General features: G+C 42.4%; 1 protein-coding gene across 1 annotated transcript in view; it reads left to right on the forward strand.

Annotated features, from left to right (window-relative positions):
- Window positions 1-11,677, forward strand: part of myct1a (myc target 1a) — a 29,842-nt gene extending 18,165 nt beyond the window's left edge. The window contains exon 2 of the mRNA XM_020509763.2: window positions 9,109-11,677. Coding sequence (XP_020365352.1) covers window positions 9,109-9,638 — 530 coding nt within the window. The 3' untranslated portion in view covers window positions 9,639-11,677. The remainder of the gene's footprint in view (window positions 1-9,108) is intronic.
- The last annotated feature ends 4,554 nt before the right edge of the window (window positions 11,678-16,231 follow it).

Here is a 16,231-nt window from a genome sequence, read left to right on the forward strand (position 1 = left end):
CACTAAACCCTTTCTTAAGCAACTTATCTACCTCCCCGCTACCTTCAGGGATCTATAGATATGCATGCTAAGGTCCCTTGGCACTTCAGTACTTTCCCGGGTCCTACTATTTATGGTGTAACCCCTGTTTCCTGTCTCTCAGACAGTTTTATATCCAATGAAGCACTTTGCCTTGGATCTCACAGGTTCTTAATTTCTTGACTAGTCTGCCAAGGGAGACCTTATCAAGAATCCTGCTGATGTTCATCTAGATCATCTCAAAAACATTACCCTAATCAACATTCCTGGTTACTTCTTCAAAATAAATTGATCAAATTTGTCAGACATGATCTTCCCTTAACAAATCCATGTTTACATCCCTGATTGGTCCATGTCGCTCCAAGTGCAGATATATTCTGTCCCTCAATATTTTTTTCGAGATCTGTTAACTGTCAATCACATTTAGCTGAAAGAATTTTAGAGGAAGCAGGTAGACTCTGATTGGTTGGCATGTTGCCATGGGGGATGCAGTAAGGTTTGGCAGACCCTTTTCTCTGTTGAAAAACTGAGATGTATGAACAAATTCCTATCACTTACATTGAAGAGGGTCCTGGGTGTAGCAAATGCATCAATCTGCAAACAAATTGATAATCTTAAATTACTTTCCTAGTTTAGTCCCTTGCAAAGTTGGAATTATTTGCTGCTGTCTAGTAAGAGAATCACATCTAATCTTATGGTATTCTAAAGGTCCACTGTTACATTCCCCACAACAACATTCTGTACACTGACTACCTGCCTGATCTGAGTTTAATTAGTTACCTAAGATTGGCAGTCAAAAGTTCCGACTGCATCCCCAAGCCAATCATGGTCCAACCATTAGCACCTTCTCCTCAAGCTGTATAAATTGGTGTCCTCTTTCCAAATTTGATACATATCATCTCAGTTCTAATGAGTGCCAGTTGAAAACTGCCCCTTGTCATTGAATGACAACACCATTACTGAAACCCATTATCCTGGGGGCTACCGTTGACCTGAATGAGTGCAACTCCAAAAATACTCAAGAAGCTTGACACCATCCAGCACAAAGCAGCCCACTTGATTGGCACCACATTGACAACCATCTACTCCCTCCACCACCAATGCTGAGTAGTAGCAATGTTTACTACCTAAAAGATACACTGCAGAAATTCACCAAGATTCCTTAGGCAGCACCTTCCACCCTGACGACCTCTGCCATCTTGAAAGGAAGGACAATAGATACCTGGAAACGCCACCACTTGCAAGATCCCCCCCAAGTCACTCACCATCCTGACTTGGAAATATATCTTCATTCCTTCAGTATCATTGGATCAAAATCATGGCATCCTCTCCTTAACAAAAATATGGATCTATCTGAAGCACATGGACTGTAGTGGTTCAAGAAGGCAATTCACCAACAGGGTAATGATGGATGGGCAATAAATGCTGGCCCAATCAGCAATGTGTGCATCCCACAGGTGAATAGAAAAGAAAAAGTTTTAACTTTTGTTTCTTGTTTAATAATGTTCATGGTCTACATTACCAATGTGTAGATTAAACATAGTGCAACCAGATGAATAGTGAGTCTTCCAACATTCATTCCTCAAAAGAGATTTGAATAGAGAAGAAAAATATTTGCCTGTTTGGAGGGGTAAAGTCAAGGGAGAGTGACGAGCAAACAAGGTCCCTTCCAGAGAGATGGCATGTGCTTGATGGGCTGAATGGTTACCCCAGAGAAGGCCATTCTGTGATCACATTCCTGACTTGAACCTGGTGGGTAGTTTTCAGGCTTTGAGGCCTCAGAAAATGAACTATTGCTGTTGAAAACAATATGTCTCAGCCTCTGAAGATGAAATTGCGGATGCTGACTGCATAAATCTCTTCCTGCGTCAGTCAAGTCAATCCATGTTGATAATGAATTTATCAACAAAACCTTGACTGTGTCAGGAATTTCCTGCCATCTGTTGTGTGCACATGGCTGGAGGAAAATGAAATAATTAACCACTGCCACAGTCCAAACCTGCCAACCAAGCTTGCCAGATTTAACAAGAACATGACTAAACGCAAATTTGTTACTCACAAAATTCAGCACATCAACTTTTCAAATGTCCTGGCTCAGAGAAAGCTGGCTGAAGAACTAAAATAATCAGTCCAGCCCACCACCAATTTGGGGAAAAAAAGTGATGAGGCAGGTGGATTTTATCATTTGTCTCTCATCACTCCTGCCTCAGGGAGTTGTGGTTCAAATCCTATTTAGAAACTTAAGCATAAAACCTCTTCTGGAGTGCTACACTGTTGGGAGGTGTAACTTTTTGGATGAGGATTAAACAACATCCCCATTTGCTCTTTCTGGAAAATGCAAAAAGTCTCAACACACTATCTAAATTGTTTTCAGAATGTGTTGTCCAATATATGAGCTACGTGTGTCATTCGAAATCTAGATGCAGCCCATTGCATTTCTGACTCTTTAATAGTAAATAACACTGATCTCAATACTCATTTCTGCATGGATGTGAACTTCAACACTTCCATCTGTTTGTTGGTGATACAGTGAAATGAACAGAAAATGTAAAATTATCCTTTCACATCTTGTTTACAGAGTGATTAATGACCAAGGAGGTAGAACAACCACATTAAGTAACTTAAATTTACAATGCGTTTTCTACTAAAACCCCTCATATCATCACAGCAATACTTCTGGCTCATCCAATTTTTTTTTCCACCAGTGGCGTCTGATGTCAGTTTTAACCTTTTCATTAACCCCCAGAACCTATTCTTTCCTATCTAAGATAAAAGAAACATATATGGATGCTGGAGATCTGAAACAAACAGAAACAGAAGGTTCTGGAGGAGCTGATCAGGTCTGGCAGCAACGCAGAGAGAAAATTGGTTAATGTTTTGAGTCCAGTGACCCTTCATCAGAACTTACTCAAAATGTTAACTTTGTTTCTCTGTCCACAGATACTTCCAGACCTGCTGCATTTCTCCAGTACTTTTTGCTTTTGATTCTCTATTATCCATATGCCTTGGTATATTTGAGACTGACTTTCTTTATTCCAATAGTCTGTTGGTTGCACAGAACGTGAGCATTGCTGAGAGAAAAAACTTGTCTAAGTCTTTTGTCTAGTACTCACATCAGGAAATTTGATGACACTTTATACTGAGTGCTTGTTTGGCAAACAGAGACATATGTCTTCAACTGTTTGTAATGGGGAACGCACTGGTCATACCCAATTGGACTGCTTTTGCCAAATGCAAAGCGCATTCCAACATTAGATCTGCTTCAGTGTTCGGACAGTATTTGCTAAATATTTCCGTGTGCACTTTAAAAAAAAAATTACACCGATCACCAATTTAAGATTGTTAGTTTATCATGTTTACAGTGTGATGCATGTGCAGGAATCTGCACAAAACACTAACATTCATTATGCCTATAGGCCAGGTCATTTTGTGCTTCATTCCTCCAGGCAAGCCTCCACCAGTCAGTGTCAACTTGCCTGGTTTAAATTTAAGCAAAGCTTGACAGTTAACCTTCAGCAATCATGCCAGCCATCTAATTGGTGTATTCACTGTGGTAACTCCACACATCAGAATCCATTTACCAACCAATCTGCTGTGTCTTCACAAACAGTATAAAATATTATTTCCATAATAACTCAACAAAGGTTGATATCCCTTCACCAAGTCACCCTTCATTTACACTTGCATTGTACATGACACTAACTCAGCTAGCTCAGAGCCCGCTCCGACAGTGAATGGAACCCCTGACACTCGTGTTTATATCTGTCAGGATTCTTTGATTGGACCAGGTTAGCAGCCCCAATCAGAGAAGGGTCCCGACCTGAAATGTCAGCTTTCCTGCTCCTCTGATGCTGCCTGGCCTGCTATGTTCCTCCAGCTCCACACTGTGTTACCTCTGGTAACTCATATTCTGTGATGTCCACTTGGCTGACCTCATTTCAATCACTACAATTTCCATTCTGGTGTTCTAGCAAATGTTGTGATGAGTGCAAGACAAAAATCTTTGACAAAATATGTTTTCTTTCAACAATTTCCTTATTGCGTTAAGTATATCATTGCCATCTAGCACTCTAGCTGATCCACCATCAGGGGCAGCAGCAGATAGTTTATTAAATACATTAGACTAGTACAAAATTCAATGAAGCATAAAAGCAAAAATCAGTTCAACTTTATGACATCTAAACTAATGCTCTGCAGAAATTTGAATTTTTGCAATGCCTGGCTTCAGGGGCAGCAAGAGTCCAAGGTTAGAGCAGCATGGTGACTCTCAGCACCAGGGACCCAAGTTCGATTCTAGCTTCAGGTGACTGTGCAAATTTTGTACATTGTCCCCGTGTCTGTGTGGGTTTCCTCCAGCTGCTCCGGTTTCCTCCTACAATCCAAAGATGTACAGGTTAGGGTGAATTGGACATGCTAAATTGTCCATAGTATCTAGGGATGTTCAGGTTAGGTGTGTCAGTCATGGCAATGCAGGGTCACAAGGATAGGATAGGGGGTGGGTCTGGGTCGGATGCTCTTCAGAGGGTTGGTGTGGACTCGATGAGCTAAATGGCCTATTTCCACAGCTGTAGGGATTGTTTGGTTTCTTACCCTGTCCACTTGATCTCTGATTCTCACCGTTCACAGGCAATCAGTAAGTTTCAGGTGGGCCACAGAAACTGTACAGAAGATGACAGGTCAAAGGGATAATACGTACTGTTTTATAAATGGCATCACTGGCTTTGTCAGTTCCCATCTCTATTTGCCCCTCAAGAAAGCGATGGTGAGTTGCTTTCCTCTTGAACCACTGCAGTACATGTGGTGGACATTGTACAGTGATAGGAGGAAGTGGGTTCCAGGATATCACACCAAAAGATAGAAAGGAGTGGAGATGCACATCAAGGTTAGGATTGTTTGTGACTTGAAGAGAAAATGGTGAGAATGGGGGTGGGAGGGGAGCTTGAAGGTAATAATATTCACTCATAATTCTTTATCCCATGGCACTGCTGTCATTCTTGGTAATAAAGACGAAGAACAAAACAGATCAAATGAGAAGTACAGCACAGGAACAGGCCCTTCAGCCCTCCAAGCCTGTGCCAATCATCATGCCCTAACCAAACTAAAAAATAAATCTCTGCCCTTATTCAGTCCATATCCCTCTATTTCCTCCCTATTCATGTAACCATCCAGATGCCTCTTAAATGTTGCCAATGTGTCTGCTTCCACCACTTCTTCTAGCAGTGCATTCCAGGCTGCTACCATTATCTGCATGAAAAACTTCTCTCACACATCTCCCTTAAACGTTCCCCCTCTCACCTTGAACCTGTGCCCCCTTCTAATTGAAACTTCAACCCTGGGAAGAAGCCTCTAACTATCCATCCTATCTGTGCCTCACATAATTTTGTAGACCTTTATCAGGCCTCATCTCAGCTGCTGTCTTTCCAGCGAAAACAATCCTAGTCTTTTTAACCTTTCCGCATAGCTAATGCCCTCAAGACCAGGCAACATTCTTCAGGTAGTGTAGTAACCAAAACTGCACACAATACTCCAAATGTGGCCAAAAAAGGGTTTTATATAGCTATAACATGGTTTTCCAACTCTTGTACTCTATGCCACGGCTAATGAAGCCAAGCATGCCATGTGCCTTCTTAGTCAGCTTGGCCACCTATGTTGCCACTTTTAGGGAGCTACATGCCCAGATCTGTTTGTATGTTAATGTTCCTAAGGGTTCTGCTATTTACAGTATAATTCGCACCTAAATTTGATCCTTCAAAATGCATCACCTTGCATTTGTCTGGATTAAACTTCATCTGCCATTTCTGTGCCCAAGTTGCCAATCTATCTATATATTCTGTTGTATCCTTTCACAGTTGTCAGCATTATCAGCAACTCCACCAATCTTCGTGTCATCTACAAACTTACTAATCAGACCACTCACATTTTCCTCCAGATCATTTATATATTCTACAACAACAGAGGACCTAAGACTGAGCCCTGTGGAACACCACCAGTTACAGACCTCCATTCTGAAAAACACCCATCCACCGCTACTCTCTGTCTTCTATGACCAAGCCAGTTTTGTATCCATCAAGCCAGCGCACCCCAAATCCCATGTGATTTTAGTTTTTGTACCAATCTGCCATATGGGACTTTATCAAATGCCTTACTAAAGTCCATATAAACTACATCCATAGCCTTTCCCTCAATTATCTTTGTCATCTCTTCAAAAAATTCAATTGAGTTGGTGAATCATGACCTTCCCTGTACAAAACTATGCTGCCTGTCACTAACTCGTCCATTTTCTTCCAAATGTGCATATATCTTGTCCCTCAGAATCTTCTCCAAGAGTTTCCCCACACAGACATCAGGCTCACCAGCCTATAATTTCCTGGATTGTCCCTGCTTCCTTTCTTAAACAAGGGAACAACAGTGGCTACTCTCCAGTCCTCTGGAACCTCAATTGTGATCAAAGAAGATGTGAAGATATCTCCTAATGCCCCAACTATTTCTTCTCTTGCCTCTCACAGAAACTTGGGACAGATCCCATCTGACCCTAAGGACTTATCTACTTTAATGCAACTTAGGATACCCAAAACTTCATCCCTTAAATAATTGACATTCCCTAGAGTATTCATACGCTCATCCCTGATCTCAACATCAGTCATGTCCTTTTCCTTGATGCATACCAATACAAAGTACTCAATAAAGATCTCTCCCACTTCCTGTGGCTCCACATGCAGCTTCCCTCCTTTGTCCTTGAGTGGGCCTACTCTTTCCCTTGCTACCCTCTTTCTTCTAATATATGCAAATAAAGCCTTGGGAACATAATCTTTATCTTCAAAAAATTGACAGAATACTTCAGGACAATGACATTGCTATACAAATCATCCACTTGAAAGCTTCAGTGTGTTTTATCTCCAGACAGCTGGTCTTTGGATGAAAAAAGGATACAGAGCCAGTGTGCTTAAAGTTGAGATACTGTGACTATATAAAAGAACAGGAGAATTGCTGAATTTGCCACTCCTGTTTTTTAGTGTTTCCAGCAATAGCACTTTTGTTTCAGATTTCCAGCAGTAGCATCAGTTCAGTAGAAGCACTGTGTACTATCTATAAGATGTACTGCAGAAATTCACCAAAAGAATCCTTAGAAAGCTTTCCAAATCCATGACCAGTTTCATCTAGAAGGGCAAGGGCAGCACAGACATGGGAACAGCACGCCCTGCAAGTTTCATTCCAAGCTACTCACCATCCTGACTTGGAAATATATCACCATTCCTTCAGTGACACAGGGTCAAAATCGTGAAATTCCCTCCTATAGGAATTGTAAGGCTATCTAAAGCACGTGGACTGAAGTAGTTCAAGATAGCTCACCACTACATTCTCAAGGACAGCTGGGTTTGGGTATTAAATACTGGCCAGCCAACATGTCCAACAAGAGAATAAAAACAAATCACAGTATGTTGTGATGTGATGAACTAACCTTGGTTGTGATTTAGGATTTAGTAACCCTTGAATTCTAATATTATTTTTACTCACTCATCGCACTCATCTTTCTGAGTCAGAGGGTCTGAGTTTAATTTGCTTCCTTCAGCTGTCTCCACAATCAATTTTTTTTTTTCTTGTCTGTGATGAACCTTTGGACACATGATAGACGGCATTACTACAAGTTTGTTCTTGTGTCTCGCATTCAAATCTAGATACATGTTCAACAAGATGTGGTCGAATGACTCATATTTAAAATCAATCAGCAGCGTGCTCAGTCTGAGCCTAAAAGGTCATGGGTTCACCTTCCACTTCAAAGACTTAACTAGCTAGGCTGGCATGGTTCAGTATTGAAGAAGTGCTGTACTAACAGAAACATTGGCTTTTCAATGAGATATTGTACCTTCTCAGTGAATGTTGAAGACCCCAGAGCACAATTTGAAGAAGAAGAAGAGTAGGGGAATTCTCCCTGGTACCTTGGCCAATGTCTGCCCTTCAACTACCATCACTAAAAATAGCAGATTATCTCATCATTTGTTTGTAGGAGCTTGCTCTGAGAGAATTGGTTGCTACATTTTCTACATTACCAAGGTGAATGCCTGAAGAGAGGGATTCAAGTCATCAGGGCATACTGGTGTGGGCAAAGATCTCTCCCCATGTCCCCCTAATTAATCCAGAGCAGAAAGGATTTGGCCAGTCTGCTCAGCAGCCAATTGAGGCCCTTAAGTGGTTTCTTACAAATAATTTATGGGCTCCAGCCTATCACCACTGGTATTCATTTGGCATTGAATGCAAGACTTAACATTTGGGAAGCACACCAAGAAAACTCCATTAAGTTTGTCCTTCCGGGGGGGTAGGGGTGGTGTTGTGGGGGTCCCTTATTCAAATGCTGATGTTCCTCCCCCTCCACTACGTCTTGTATCCAAATAAGAGACCTGGCAATGGGAACTGAGGGGACGGGAAGGTGGCGAAGGAAGTGGGATGAGCTGACAAGAAGTCAACCTTTGCCCATCTTATGACCTCCCTTCCTTCTCCACTTCCCACCACTCACCTGGAATCCACCTCCTACTGTGCTTACGTGCTTCTGGAGGATTCATGGCTGATCCTTGGGGTTGGCCCCAGTGCAATACTGGCAGTAGCCACCATGCCTAGTGGTGCTGCTATTAAATAGAGTTGTCATCTTCTGAATGGCTGCAACCTCTCAGGGGTGGGACATCATTCTTCAAGGGCCTTGACTGGAATGCCTCATTGCCTTGAAGTCAATGTTATTTTCTCTTGTAAAAGTGACGTATGTCTACTACAAGTCAAGAACAGCAGATCTATGAGCAGAAGTAGGCCATTCAGCCCATCGTGCCTGCTCCACCATTTATTACAATCCTGGCTGATCGCAAATTGAACTCCACATTCTGGCCCACTCTCCATAATCCTTCAACCCATTGCTAATTAAAAATCTCTTTTTTAAACTTACTCAATGTCCCAGTGTCCATTGCGTTTGGGGGGGAAACATCCTGTCTATGTATAATCAAAGTGACTTAATTATCTACAAGGGCCTTGGGATTTTCTGAAGACGTGAAACATGCCTTGGAATTGTCTTTCTCACTCACTGTGTTTTCTCTATCTCTGCTTTAGAAGGTGTCATCCTGTCTTTCTCCTTGTCAGTCGTGATCGGGATTGTAATCGGGTCATTCTTCTGGATCGTCTTCACCTGCCTGGCACGCAGGAAGCAGGCCAGTGCTTCCATCTCCCCGAGCACCAGCCTGCGCAACCGATCCTCATCCCACAACGTCATGCTGACCAGGACCGGCTTCTACCGCAGCAACAGCTACGACAGGCACGGTGACAACAACCTGGCCTTGGCCAGTACACTGGCCTTACAACGGCAAGCCTCCCAAGATCAAGCTGACACCTATGGAAGGAAGTCCACTTTCCGAGCCTCCACTTTCCACCCTTTCGCTGAAACACCCTTGGCAGATGGGCTGGACAGAATGCAGTCCTCCTCCGGCTTGCTTGGCACCAACACCTCATCTACGCTCAACTGCAGCCTGGGCTATCAGGAGCAGCATTGGTCAGAGGCCCAACACTACGACTGTCACTCATCTCAAACCCCACCTCCTGCGTATGATTTTGTGGTGGAACCCAGCAAAGAGTCTCTACCCTGATGCTCCAGTCTCAACATTTGAGGCTTAATGGATTCTCAATATTTGTAATTTAATACGTCTACATTGGTAAGAATAGATTGGTAGCTTTACAAACTGTGCAAAAGCACACAATGCAACATTGAGGTGTTTGAGTGCTGTAAGCAGAGTATATAGAGAGAAATTGTTCCCATTGCATGAAGGGTCAAGAATCAGAAGGGCACAGATGATTGGCAAAAGAAACATTGACAATACGAAGAAAGTTTTTTCTGATGAAGTGATCAGGGATGTGCAGCATGAAAGGATTATTGAGGCTTTCAGAATCAAGACTTTCAAAAGGGGAGTTGAACACAGAAAATATTTACAGGGTTGGGGCAAAAGACAGGGAAGTGGGACCATTTGAGTTACTCTTGTTGAAAACCAATATGGACTCAATGGGCTGAATGGCCTCCTTCTAACCTTTAACCAATATATAATTCTGTGCCAAATATTGTAAAAATCAAGTGATTCTAATATCTGCAATTACAAGAAAGGCTTGCATTTATAGAACACCTGGCCCCATCTCATGTATGAGCCAAAGTGTGCCACATTAAATGAGGAATGTTTTCTGAAGTGTAGTTAATGCTATAATGTTGAGAAACACAACAGCCAATCTGCACACAGCAAGCTCCCACAAACAATAATAGAATGATGATCAAAGAATCTTGTTTAGTAAGCTGACTAAAGAGAAAATATTGAGCAGGCCATTATGGAGAGATTTTCTGCTCTTCTTTCAATTGTGTCAAGGGATCCTTTATGCGAGGTTCAAACTTTCATCTGAAAGATATCTGTCCAACAGTGCAGCACTCCCTCAATACCAATGCTCTTTCTAATTTCTATTCCTTACACACATTCTATTGATTGCATTCTGAGATGCATTTCTGAGTTCTGTGAAGCTGTGAACCCGTGCAGCTTAGAATAAACATTGGACAAAAACAAAGTTGCTGGAAAAGCTCAGCAGGTCTGGCAGCATCTGTGGAGGAGAAAACAGAGTTAACGTTTCGGGTCCGGTGACCCTTCCTCAGAACTGATGGTGGTTGGGAAAACGGCAGTTTATATGCAGAAAATAGGGAGGTGGTTGGGGTAGGGAGTAAACAATAGGATAGAGCCCAAAGAGAGAGAAAGACAGTTGGACAGACAAAGGAGTTGCTAACGATCAGGCTGGGAGGGTGAATAGTTGTTAATGGGGACTGTTAGTGACTAACAACAGGGGGTGTGTTGTGGCAGGCTATGTGGTAATACACACCCTGTTGTTAGTCACTAACAGTCCCCATTAACAACTATTCACCCTCCCAGCCTGATCGTTAGCAACTCCTTTGTTTGTCCAACTGTCTTTCTCTCTCTTTGGGCTCTATCGTATCGTTTACTCCCTCCCCCACCCACCTCCCTACTTTCTGCATACAAACTGATGTTTTCCCAGCCACAATCAGTTCTGAGGAAGGGTCACCGGACCCGAAACGTTAACTCTGTTTTCTCCTCCACAGATGCTGCCAGACCTGCTGAGCTTTTCCAGCAACTTTGTTTTTGTTCCTGATTTACAGCATCCGCAGTTCTTTTGGTTTTTATTTAGAATAGACATTACCCAGTACTGCACAGAATATTGTACTAAATACTGAGCATTCATGAAAAGAAAAAATCGAATGGCCCTGTAGATGTTGTAAAGATTAAAAATCTGCAACCTGAGTCTAAATCCAGCCCAAATCCATTGAAGGAAAGTCTCCCACTGCTGGTTGTTAGATTCTGAGACTACATTCCATCTCATTTCCGACGAGCGTGAGTTTGTAGCCTAATACTGTCATATTGCTCTCTACATGCAAATATGACTTATGTAAAAAAAGAAAATCATTTCACCACTGTGGTGAAGAGCATCGTTCTAAGCTTTAGAGTTAAGGCATGTTGTTGGACAACCTACTCTGCATCTAATGCTGAATGAAATAGAGTCATAGAGTTGTACAGCATGGAAACAGACCCTTCAGTCCAACTCATCCTTGTTGACCAGATATCCTAAATTAATCTAGTCCTATTTACCAGCATTTGGCCCATACCCCTCTAAACCCTTCCTGTTCTTGTACCTATCCAGATGCCTTTTAGATGTTGTAATTGTACCAGCCTCCAACACATCCTCTAGCAGCTCATTCCATACACACACCATCCTCTGTGTGAAAAAGTTATTTCTTAAATCTTACCCCTTTCACCTTAAACCTATGCCCCCTTGATTTGGACTCCCCTACCCTGGGGAAAAGGCCTTCCCTATTCACCCTATCTATGCTCCTCATGATTTTAGAAACATCTATAAGGTCACCCCTCAGCCTCCAATGCTCCAGGGAAAATAGCCTTAGCCTATACAGCCTTATCGTTCAAACCCTCCAACCTTGGCAACATCCTTGTAAATGTTTTTTGCATCTTTCAAGTTTAATAACATCCTTCCTATAGAAGGCAGAACAGAATTGAACACAGTATTCCAAAAATGGCCTAACCAGTCTCCTGTACAGTCGCAACATGACCTCCCAACTCCTATAATCAATACACTGACCAATGAGGACAAGCATGCCAAACGCTTTCTTCATTGCCCTGTCCACCTGAGACTCCACTTTCAAGGAACTATGTACTTGCATCCCTTTGTTCTCTTTGTTCAGCAACACTCCCAAGGACCCTACCATTACATGTACAAGTGCTGCCCTGATTAATGGGGTCCTGAATTCAAAGATAGCTCTACCAAAGAGCTTGTATTGGCATTATGGGCCAAAGTGCCTCCTCCTGTGCTGTCATCATTCCACAATACACCTGACCTGGCAGTATTCAATAGAAGGAACATTTGACAACCATCAAAACCATAAGAGGCCTGATCCTGAGCAGATTCTGCTTGGTAACATGGATCAAGCTTTACTCTGCATGGAACTGAAACCTCAGTATAATTGATCAGGTCTCGTAAATGGGCAAAGAGGTAATACAGATGGAGTTGTACTCTGTATCCAACTTATGACAATTTGAACAAAAACAGAAGTCGCTGGAAAAGCTCAGCAGGTCTGGCAGCATTTGTGAAGAAAACATCAAAGTTAACATTCAGGTCCAGTGATCCTTCCTCAGAACTGATGGTAGCTAGGAAAACGTCAGTTTATATGCAGAAGATAGGGAGGAGGATGGGGTAGGAAGTAAATGATAGAATAAAGGATAGAGCCCAAAGAGAGAGAAGAGTAGTTAGATCGACAAAGTAGTTGATAACGATCTGCTAGGAGGGTGAATAGGTATTAATGGGGACTGTTAGTGACTAATAATGTAATGTAATGACAGGCTATGTGATAACAAGGCATGGTGTGTGCAGTAGGGGGCTAGGACATGATTTTCCTATATCAATTTGAAGTGGGTCTTGTGGAAAAAAAATCTTTGCCCCAGCATGAACTCTGAATATGCAACTCAGAATCTAGAGAAAATGATAGAATGTCAGATTTCTGTGGAAAGGTTGGTAATAATTGAAACATTTTAAAGCTCATGAGGAACTCATTCCACCCTCAGGAGACACAACGTACACTTCTGCTCATTAAATGCTATTGAGGCAAACATTCCAAGTCTGAGAAATGTGTTGTCACCAATTGAATTGACATCTCACTGATAAATCTAGAACTGCTGAAATAAGAGGAGAGTTGTTCGTAGACTAGAGTCAAGTTGTCACCATAGTCTTACCAGACCAAGGGCTGCTCTTGCATTAGAGAGAGACAACTGATCGTGATTTAACCTGAGGGCCATCATACCTTCTGCAAGAGGAGAGGTTGAGCAGGAGAGTCCTTCATGGTAACCATAGCCATTGATGGGAATTGAAACCAAGCTGTTGGCATTATACTCAGAGATGGTAAGAACTGTCGATGTTGGAGTCAGAGATAACATTGTGTGGATCTGGAAGAACACAGCAGGCCAGGCAGCATCAGAGGAGCAGGAAAGTTGACGTTTCGTCAAGAAGGGTCCCAATCCAAAACATCAATTTTCCCGCTCGTCTGATGTAGCCTGGCCTGCTGTGTTCCTCCAGCTCCACACTGTGTTATTGTTGGCATCACACTGTTTCACAAACCAACTATCCAGCCAACTGGAGAATTCTTCTCCAAGCTCCTGATCATTGCCTGCTCTTCAGAGAAGGAGTCTACCTGCATGCCAGGTCAGAGGGCAACTGTCCTTCAAAACTGAAAGGAAAGACAAAGACACATTACACTGATCAGAGTACTCGTCTATGCTGATGATGCCACGCCAGCCATGTGAAAACTCAACTAAAAAGACTCATAGGCTGTCTTTCCCACATCTGAAACTTGTTCTCCATGAGGTTAAACTTTCATGGGACAAATATTGCATTGCTAACCCTTTTCACACTAAATAACACTCCAATGGAAGTGTATCAGAGATAGTAGGAACTGCAGATGCTGGAGAATCTGAGATAACAAGGATGAACACAGCAGGCCAAGCAGCATCATAGGAGCAGGAAGGATGACGTTTCGGGCCTAGACCCTTCATCAGAAATCTCCAATGGAAGTGCTGAGCACATATTGCTGCATGAAATCATAGAATCATTGCAGTGTGGAAACATGCAATTCAACCCAACAAGTCTGACTCTCCGAACAGCATCCCACCCACCCCCCCATACCCTATCACCTTGTTTTTCCTTTGGCCAATCCACCCTAACCTGCACATCCCTGGACACTATGGGCAATTTAGCATGGCCAATCCACCCTAACCTGCATATCTTTGGACTGTGGGAGGAAACCAGAACATCTGGAGGAAACATGGGGAAAATGCACAAACTCCAGACAGACAGTCACCAGAGGCTGGAATTGAACCCGGGTCCCTGGCACTGTGAGGCAGCAGTGCTAACCACTGTGCCACACTACAATGAAAAAACAATCTGTTCATTGGTGCATGACGTGATACACACATTGAGAAAGCAGCTTCAGCACTTGGACAACTCAATCCAAAGCATATTGGATAACATCATGTTAACCCTTCGGACTTAAGCTGATGGTTTATGAGGCTTGTGCTCTCAGCACCTTGCTATGAATGGATGGTTATAACTTTCAATTTCAATGTCTTTTCTCTCTGTGGCAGTATAATGGGTATATCCTGATAGGACAAGTCACAAATACAGCCGTCTTCACAGACGCAGAGAAGTTTGCTAGCACTCATCAAGCAGAGACAGCCTTGTTGGTTCATGCCCATTCAACAGTTTGAAAAACAATCTCATACCCATGAATGTTCAGTAAGGGGAGATAGCTGGCAATCAGCCAGGTACTCAAACTCTGCTTCAAGGATATCTGCAAGCGCTTGGACATTATCACATCTGGAAGTCATTAATCAAACTCAGAGGAAAAAGGTGGCACCTCCTATGGGCTGTCTTGTACCACTTTGATGAATCAGTGATTACAACAACTTGGAAAAAGACACCAATAGTGAAAGCAATAAGCTACAATATTTGAAGGCTGCATGAAAAAGGTAAAGACACCATTGTCCCACTTTTGCATTGCAGAGAGGGTCACCACACCTCAGACAAGGTGCAAGGCTGAGAAGGTAGGATGGGAATTGAACCCATGCTATTGGCATCACTCTGCATTACACACTGGCTATCCAGCCAACTGTATGATCCTACCTCCAGCTTCATGAGCGGCACTTGTGATACACAAAAAGCGCAACACATGAAGACAACCCCATCTGAAATGTGCATCACCCCTCATGGATGGAAGGATGTCAGATTGTACTATGGATGATTGATTGTCCTAAAGACCTCACTTCAAACTCAATAATTTATGCTCAGCCAAACAGTAAATTGCACATTCACTGTAGTCCTGAAAGGGGCCTGCATTCATTAAGAGCAACCCCGCATTTCTATAGATTTTTTCAACACCTCAGGAAGACTTTTATAGCCAGTTATATTGTTTTTGCAATGTATAAATACTTTTAAGTGCTTTTTAATCACTGTTGTGGTGTTGGAAATGCAGATCCACAGCAAGCTTCCACAGACACCAATGAGATAACGATCAATAATTTTTTTTGTGTGTGTGATGTAGAGTGAAGGAGAAATGTTGGCCCACAAACCCTAAGGTGAAGCTTTCCATCAGCAATACTCTAAAACTGATTTCAGAGAAGTCAGTAAGATACATGTCTCCCTCAACCTATTTCCCATCACGAACAAGAAAAGGTGGCCCCACTTCATTAGGAGACCCTGAGCACAAGGTTTGTACTTTTCAGAAACAATTCACCACTAAATCGCAAGAGCTGGTCTTCGGGGTTGAAATTGTGACTCGCTGCAAACACAGGCAAAAATTCATGTGAATTCCTTTCATTTTGGAGATTGTCCAACTGAACTTAGCTCAGAAATTACTCTAAGATTTTCAATTGTATCAGATTCTTGCCCATTATTTTCCAACAAGCATTGGCCTGTTTATTTTAATAGGTTTCAATAAGTGATCAACTTTGGTAAGCCACCAGGTGGAGAGAAATCAATACAAATGCATTCAGCATCTGTATTATTATATAGTGCGGCCAGGTGAAAATCTATACTGTTGTTTGTCTTGAACCCTTGAGAGGAAATGATAGTGAAATTA

This window comes from Rhincodon typus, chromosome 9 (genome assembly GCF_021869965.1).
Source record: "Rhincodon typus isolate 14 chromosome 9, sRhiTyp1.1, whole genome shotgun sequence".
Lineage (NCBI taxonomy): Eukaryota > Metazoa > Chordata > Chondrichthyes > Orectolobiformes > Rhincodontidae > Rhincodon > Rhincodon typus.